This window comes from Doryrhamphus excisus, linkage group LG7, assembly GCF_037039965.1.
Source record: "Doryrhamphus excisus strain RoL-2023G ecotype Guam linkage group LG7, RoL_Dexc_Guam_v1.1, whole genome shotgun sequence".
In the NCBI taxonomy this organism is placed as follows: Eukaryota; Metazoa; Chordata; class Actinopteri; order Syngnathiformes; family Syngnathidae; genus Doryrhamphus; species Doryrhamphus excisus.
In genome coordinates this window covers 376,124-384,145 of record NC_136363.1, presented here as the reverse complement: position 1 = coordinate 384,145, position 8,022 = coordinate 376,124, and the positions used below count along the sequence as shown (strand labels likewise).

Genomic DNA, 8,022 nt, shown 5'->3' with positions numbered 1-8,022 from the left:
TACTAAACGTGAATATAGATGATTAAATATAAAACAACTCTACGATTAGTGTGATATGGTTTATTTCTTTTATGCATGCCTAATTGACATGAAGGCCAATCACGTGGTTTTGTTTGCACCATTCAAGTACGGAGAAGACACAGGAAGATCTTATTGACTCTGAATGTACAGTATTCTAGATATCAGTCAGATATTAGATTTGTAAATGAAATATTCTACAATTTCAACTGGGATAGGCTCCAGCATACCTGTGCGACCCTATTGGAAAATGGATGGAAGTCCATAAGGCGGTTCCATGAAATTTTTCTTTGACCTGCTGATGTTTCTGTGGCATGAAAACAACCTCTGACTGTTGGAGTAAAAAGGAAAAGGAAATAAAACTTTTAATTCCCCGCAACAGACACATACATGTATGCACACACGTGTTGTTAATTGCACAATGTTGTTTATTTTGAAGAGAATAGTCCAATAATAGAAATCTACATATTCTCAAAGTGTGGTAGGAGTACCGCTGGCGGTACACAAGAACCCCACGTTTTAAAAATACCTTTAGAGCGGATCCCAGCACATTCATGAAAACACAAATTTGCACTTTTTTGGTGCCATGGCTTCCCCCTCCAAAAGTAGGCCGTTTTTTCACAGACAACTAAGGTCAGATCTACGACAGAATACATGCAGCACTGTTACATTGTTTTCCTTTGCTGATCATGTGTTTCATCAATTTCCCACGTTATTGTGCAATCCTTGAACACAGCGTTCATACATGAAATGCATTGCTAAGTGTGTGAGGCGTATTTAGGGCTTAAACCTGGATTGTGTGGCACATGAACAATGGCTATTTAATCCAGTAATTACAACAATCACTTTTATTGCAAATGTTGATCAGACGGGTCGGGACGGGCAGGGGCGAACCATGTGTCAACAGTGGATATCGTTATGTTTTTCGGCAGGAGCAGGTGGACCCCAGAGAGGCGAGGATGTAGGGTCCATTAGTGACCTCTGGAATGAGTGTACAAATACAAACGTAGGTGTTGTCTTACAGCATCAGCGCTTTTTGCAAGGCTTTTGAGAGGCTAGAGATGGACTATGTTGGCTCTTTTTGTGCACCCTCAGGGCATCCACAGACGGGAATACCAGGTCGCAATCGTCTTCGGAACAAGGGATCTTCAGCTCCGGTGCTGGAGCTTTGCGTTCTTCTGTTTTCTTGGCCTTCCTGCTGTCCTCACGAGTGTTTGCTTCCGGGCCACGTTTCCTGGCGGGCCTGGCGTCCGCTTTGGTGACCCTCTCTTGGTGCCTCAGGAGGGCATCCGGCGTGTGAAACCCGTGAAGGCATATCGTGCAGCGGTGCACGCCGGCGTCTGTCACATCCTTGTCGTGCATGGCGATGCAATGCGCATGAAACTCCACGAGGCTGGCGCACTGGACCATGGAGCCGCAGTCGTGACAGTGCCATCCTCCTTCATGGCAGCCGCGCTTGTGTTTGTGCAGCTGCAACGCAAGCGCATACGGCACGTTAGCGAGCCGGCGATCGTCTTTTGGGAGCGTAATGGCGGTCCACGCACCTCAGTGAAGCTGGGAAACACCGTTTTGCAGGATGAGCAGATGGGGACCTCATCGACTCTGTGGGTGGCGTGGTGCACGCTGAGCTCCTCGGGTGAAGCAAAACACCTGTCACACTTGTAACAGCCGAAGACGGTATTGTCCTGCACACAAACAAAACAATCGATTCCATTGTGTTGCAGACGGATGAAAAACAAACAAACCATTTAGACGCCTGGGGTTTACCTTCATCAGCAGCTTGCTGTACAGGTCCCGGTGAACCCTTCTTATGTGGTTTGTTTTGGTCTTGAAGGTAGTGAAGGTGATGAGACACCGGGAACAGTAGAGACTATCACAGTCCACCGCTGTGTCACAATCCGGCGTGTCCAGGGACTCGTGGGACTCGTTGCCGGCGGCCTTCCTCTCATTGCCGGTGGTCTTCCTCTCGTTGCTGGCGGCCTTCCTCTCGTTTCCGGCGGCCTTCCTCACGTTGCTGGTGCCCACAATGACTTTCTCGATATTCAGCATGTCTATTTCGTCACACATGGATAGGTCCAATTGAAACAACTGCACAGCGGGAAGGAATGACAGTGGCTACCCAGACAGCTGCCACGGCCCATGATTGACACCAGACCAGCCCGAGTGCAACACTAAACTTGACTGGCGAAAATCTTTGTAGCAGATTAATAGAAAGAAATACGGTTGAACCTTTTCCACCAAAGGCCGGCAAACCAAGCAATGTAGCGACGCTAAGAAGTGCGGTTGGGCGATACGGACTGTAGCATATGTAGGATATCATCATATATTCAGCCAAGTCTTGTATCAAAGCTCCAAAGCCTAAACCTTGTCATGAAATACACTAGTCCCGCCCTGTAAAGCACATGTATTGATTGGTAGGAAGCTTTTCTAATGGGATGTCAGCCTCTGCACACATTGCCATGAAGGAAGATGTAGTCACCCATGCCATTCCAACTGCATATGGAAGATATTTTTAGCACACTGTTGTTTACACAGTTAAGATGGCAAACGTCCATTAACTTAAAGCTTGTAAAAACGGTTACCTTTTTTAATGATTGAAATGTATTTATTTACAATGTGGTGGGGCTGGTAAAGGCACACCCACGTCCTTTGGACATGTCTGCTGCAGAAAGTCTTTAGGAACAGCAGGGCACTCCTGCCGAATAGAGGATCTTTGACTACGCTGATGAGGGGTTGCGGGTAAGACAAGGCCTCTCCCAGCAGACTTCGGAAGTGGTCGCCAGCCAATTGCAGAATCGCGGACCGGCTGGGACATATAGCTTTTGTTTTCATGTACGACTGTGTTTATCATTATATTGGCCATTTGGTCACGTAAATAAGAAAGAAAAGAACACCAGTGACAGTCCGCCCACGGTCACACAAACAACGATAACGTACATCCGTACACTTCGTATTAAGTCTAACTTAAATGAACGGTACAGAGAGCAAGCATGTTTTTTTAACCATTTACCATTTAACATCCGTAATTCGTACTTAAAAGATATGGGTTTTCGTACCTATAGATGCAGTGGCAGCAGTGGCGTCGACCGTTGTTCATCCGTACCACGTGACCCATGGACGGGAAAATCCGGTCGCGCGCAAACCACGCGAGACTTCCGAAAACGGAGGTGAAGCGAAAGTTTATCTTCTTGGTCGTCTTTGTTAGGTTATAGCCACTACACTCTACGCCATTATGTTCAAACTGTATGATATTAGTGGTTTTAAATAATATTGTAGTGTCGCTTGAGAGCACTTAACCAAGTAGCCCAACCAACCCGAACTGGTTCATGAGATCGTTTAATGTGCTGTATCTCGTTGTGACCACTAGAGGGCAGTGTTTCACAGGTCTGGTGGCGACGTGTTTTCCTTCTGATCATAAAACAAGTGATGTCTCAAGAGTGTTTATTCCTCCAGAAAATATTGTGATAAAAAACGCACACCAGGACTTCTGTCCCATTTATATATGCCAACCTCAATATTTAATATTGCATTTTATCCCTGGTATTGTATGAGCATATCTAGCGTAATCCCTCATCTGAAAATCTATACAGCTCCCTTTGCTGAACAGGCAACAACCCCCCCAATATTCTACAAGAAAAGACGGCAAGTTGAATTTAAAGTTGATAGAATTGTATTGATACTTTCACATCAGACAAGGCAAGGAAACAAAACAAAGCACATTATTTGTTTTTAAATAGACAAGCATCAGGATCAGGTGGTGAGAAGCAGCCGTTTAAGAGCTTGCCTGCTGCTGCTGCTGCTGCTTGTATTCAGTAATTCGGCTTTCCATTACGGGCCTGAAGTGCCGGATCAATCCCTGAGGAGAGGAGAAGAAGAAGGAATTAATAGTATGGAACCCTCAGGAGTCCCTGACCTGTCTGTGACCTCAGCGCAGCATGACGACGCAGCCACTCATACGTTTTGTTTCAATGCAAGTCTTGACATGGGGACATGGGGACATGGTGACATGGTGACATGGGGACATGGGGACATGTACAGAGCCATCACATGATTGCTCATCTGTACTGCGAAGCCAATGTTTTGTGTAACAGCACCCCTTGTGGGGGTTTCCTCTGCAGCTCTCCAGCCCTTACCGTTCTGCAACCCAGTCTTTCCTTGTTCCGAGTGCTCAACGCAACACGGGCAAGTGCGGTTTGTTGGTTAATATGAAGCGGTCCTGTGTAAGGTTAGCTAGTCCAGTGCTAGTAGGGGAGGTAGCAGGTAGCTTTCCATTTGTGTCCCTGTCGCTAACTAACATGTGCATATGACCAACGTATGTGCTATTCCGACTCATGTTCCGGACTGTGGTAGTTTCCCCAAATCCTAAAGGCGTAAGAAGGTAGACCTGCTGCTGGTCCGCTGGGAAGAAGCTGGTCAGTCAGAGGACGGAGGGGGCGGGGTTTACCTGCACGGGCCATGCAGCGCCGTCTCCCAGGGCGCAGATGGTGTGTCCTTCGATCTGCTTACTGATCTCCCAGATCATGTCGATCTCGGCCGCACGCGCATCGCCGCTCACAAAACGCCACATCATCTTGTTCATCCAGTCCACGCCTTCACAAGCCAGCCAAAAGGGTGAAGATGAGCGAGCGCTACATGAAATGAGTAGACAAGGCGCCCGATGAAAAGCACCGACCTTCTCTGCAGGGCGTGCACTGGCCACAGCTCTCATGCTTGTAGAACTCGATCAGCCGTGCGATGGCTCGGATGATGTCAGTCTGCAAAACACAAAGGTCTTGGTGGCATGTTGCTTTGAGAGGGCGCGCCAACGTACGCTGACAGACATACGGATTTGTCCATGACGATCAGCGCCGCCGTGCCCAGGCCGGTCTGAGCCTGGACCAGGCCGTCAAAGTCCATCAGAACCTCTTCGCACACTTTCTTGGGAATGAGGGGTGTGGAGGAACCGCCGGGGATGACGGCCAGGAGGTTGTCCCAGCCGCCGCGGACGCCTCCTGTCGACAGAAATGTTGATCGGCGTCACACCGGGACCATTCGGCCATTTCTATGACGCACATGTGACTTTCACAGCCAGCTAGTTGCATTGGAGACCATGTGACCACTTATCAGCCAGGAGGCTATGGTCCGGTCTACATATCATAGCTACATCACGCCCCCCCAGTGTCCCTCAAGGTCACGTGTGTGTTGGTTTCAGTCTCCACACCAAGCACAAGAGGAGCAGCCGGACGTACCTGCATGCCTCTCGATGAGATCCTTCAGGGGGATGGACATCTCTTCTTCCACGGTGCAGGGGTGGTTGACATGGCCTGAGATGTTAAAAAGCTTGGTGCCAGAGTTCCTCTCCCGTCCGAAACTCAGAAACCAGGATCCTCCACGGCGGCAGATGGTGGGCGCCACGGACACGGTCTCCACGTTGGCCACAGTGGTCGGACAACCGAACACACCTTGGCGCCGACGACAGGAGGAGAGGCCATGAGGGCAACGCCTCGTATCAACAACTCAGACTTTCTCCACTCACCCACGTCTGCTGGAAACGGGGGCTTGAGGCGGGGCTTCCCCTGCTTGCCCTCCAGCGACTCGATGAGAGCCGTCTCCTCGCCACAGATGTAGGCTCCAGCGCCGCGCATCACAAACACATCGAAGTCGTAGCCCGAGCCGCAGGCGTTCCTGCCGATGAGCCCCGCGGCGTAGGCCTCGTTGATGGCCACCTACAGGCGTGACCAAAATACCCCAAATGACTCTAACCATTAGACATTCATTCATGGGCGGGGGCAACAGGATTGTTTTGCTTTTCCTGTGCCGGCGCAGTGTGAAGGACAGCGGTGCCGCTGCAGGCTGCAACAATACGAGCCGCAACCGTTTAAAGGCATTCATCCGCATCTCCTGTCATTTTCCACAGCAACGGGACGATGCTGGACGATGTGGGGGTGTCCCACGGGACAACGCTTCAAATGCGTGATGATGTTCCTGGTATTAAACTGTGCCACCACGGGAAATCGTTGCATGACATGTTTTGCACTCAGCTGCAACATCGCTCCCGATCATGCTACTTTGTTAGCGTGCCAGCAATCGCTGTGATCGCATGTGATCTATCCGCTCGCTGCTGGACAGGCGTGCTGGGGCGGAGTCTGCAATCCGCTGATCGTATCAGTGTGCCAAAATGGGATATTTGAGATGCAGGTCTGTTTTTTGGTTTTTGCTGACATCAGCCCAAAATCAGTACGGGATCAAGACATTCCCAGCAGCCAGCATCATACCTGCAGGTTGGACGACTCGTTGTAGAACTCTCCACGAATGTAGATGTAGGCGGCACGAGCCCCCATGGCCCTCCCAGCAACCAGGCAGCCCTCCACCAGCTTGTGGGGGTCGTTCCTCATGATCTCCCTGTCCTTGCACGTGCCCGGCTCCCCCTCGTCCGCGTTCACCACCAGATACTTTGGCCTGAGGATGTGCGGGAATCAGTTACCCACCCGCGCTGCAATGTGAGCGTGGTTGGGGTCCTAACCTGCCGTCGCTGGGCTTGTTCATGAAGCTCCACTTCATGCCCGTCGGGAAACCGGCTCCGCCCCTGCCACGCAGGCCCGACACCTTGATCTCATTGAGGATCCAGTCCACTCCCTTCAGGAGGATCTCTTTAGTCTTGTACCAGTCGCCACGCTTCAAGGCGCCATTCAACCTGTCGTCACGGCATCCAATCAGCACACAGCATACATGCTAAACCATACAAGCTAAAGCAATATCTCACCTCCAGTCATGACGGCCGTACAGGTTGGTGAAAATTCTATCCTCATCCGCCAGAGGTCCGTATGTTGTTTTTTTAGGAGGGCTCTGGAAACATAAACATAAACATATGAGTCATCTAATAGCGCTGTGTTAGTCACATGCTAGTATACGTTAGCCGCTACCTGTGCTGTGCTGCTCAATCGGACGATGGCCGCCACTCCACTTTGACTGAGAGTCGCTGGGGCGCGCGCCACCCCGCTCGCCACAGCTCGAGACAGGGACAGCATCCTCGAAAATGGACTTTGGGTAGCTACGTTACGTAACCGCATACAAGAATAAACACATTGATCATGATAATATGGTACGTGTCATCATAATATTATGAAATATGTTGGCATTCAGTCCATGCGGTTGCACTCAAACTGTATTTATTGTCAAAACATACAAAGTAAATTGAATATATTGTACAAGTTTTACAAAGTGATGAAAATGTCCAAACAGAAATGAAACAGTAGTTTATCTTGTTTTCATTGCATCATCGATTGCTCAATAACTACACAGTCTATACGCATTATTATTATTATCTCTGATTTGTATATAGGCTTATTATTTTCAATGCAGCTATTGCATGGGATGTAAACAACTAGGAGTGGCCCTAATGCGGTCTATTCTTACTATTACTGTTACTACTATTACTATTACATTGGATGAAGATATAATAGCACAAAACGTCCTTTTCCCTCCACACATCCCTGCTGCCTTAACTCGGCAGGCATGAAGAAGTCATAGCGGCGTGTTTGGACGAATTGTGTTTGCTATCAAGTATTCGGCAACTTGTGTAACTTGTGACATAATGACACACGTAACAGCAGTAGCGGGACAGCTCAAGGTGAAGTAACGCTAATTTGGCTTCATTCAAAGGACAAACATATATCCAAAGTCTCCAAGTTGTTCTTGGCTCCTTAGTTATGAGGTTAAATATATTATTCAGCTGTGACCTCCACGCTAGCCACCAAAGCTAACGCTAGCCTTAGCCTGTCATGCTAGCTGTGATGCTAAACGCTCACCTTGTCCCGCCATACGAGCAAAGACAGAAATTCATGACGCTACACGCGAATATCAAGATCTAATATATATAATGTATATATATATATATATATACGGCCCCATAACATTGATTAATTTAACCCATGAATATGTAAACAATCGACATTACCTGCTGCTTGTAGTCCCAAATTTCTGAACTTCCAAACCGGAAGTATTGGCAGACAACCGGAAAGAGTC

General features: G+C 48.7%; 2 protein-coding genes across 3 annotated transcripts; both read right to left on the bottom strand.

Annotated features, from left to right (window-relative positions):
* Positions 1-423: 423 nt before the first annotated feature.
* On the bottom strand, positions 424-3,225 carry LOC131101360 (uncharacterized). 2 transcript variants are annotated; one of them, XM_058046397.2, is made up of 4 exons: positions 3,075-3,225; positions 1,786-2,069; positions 1,563-1,703; positions 424-1,488 (listed from the first exon to the last, which is right to left on the bottom strand). In XM_058046397.2, exons 2-4 carry the CDS (start codon positions 2,065-2,067, stop codon positions 1,045-1,047), a joined length of 867 nt encoding a protein of 288 aa, XP_057902380.2. In that variant the 5' UTR covers positions 2,068-2,069; positions 3,075-3,225; the 3' UTR covers positions 424-1,044. The 2 variants fall into 2 exon arrangements, with proteins under 2 accessions (XP_057902380.2, XP_057902381.2); XM_058046398.2 differs by having other exon boundaries at positions 1,786-2,106; positions 3,075-3,200.
* A 445-nt stretch (positions 3,226-3,670) lies between these two features.
* On the bottom strand, positions 3,671-8,007 carry ndufv1 (NADH:ubiquinone oxidoreductase core subunit V1). The gene is made up of 11 exons (XM_058046394.2): positions 7,955-8,007; positions 6,921-7,048; positions 6,761-6,843; positions 6,521-6,691; positions 6,273-6,456; positions 5,534-5,723; positions 5,247-5,459; positions 4,843-5,009; positions 4,691-4,772; positions 4,463-4,608; positions 3,671-3,874 (listed from the first exon to the last, which is right to left on the bottom strand). Exons 2-11 carry the CDS (start codon positions 7,023-7,025, stop codon positions 3,791-3,793), a joined length of 1,425 nt encoding a protein of 474 aa, XP_057902377.2. The 5' UTR covers positions 7,026-7,048; positions 7,955-8,007; the 3' UTR covers positions 3,671-3,790.
* Between the last annotated feature and the right edge of the window lie 15 nt (positions 8,008-8,022).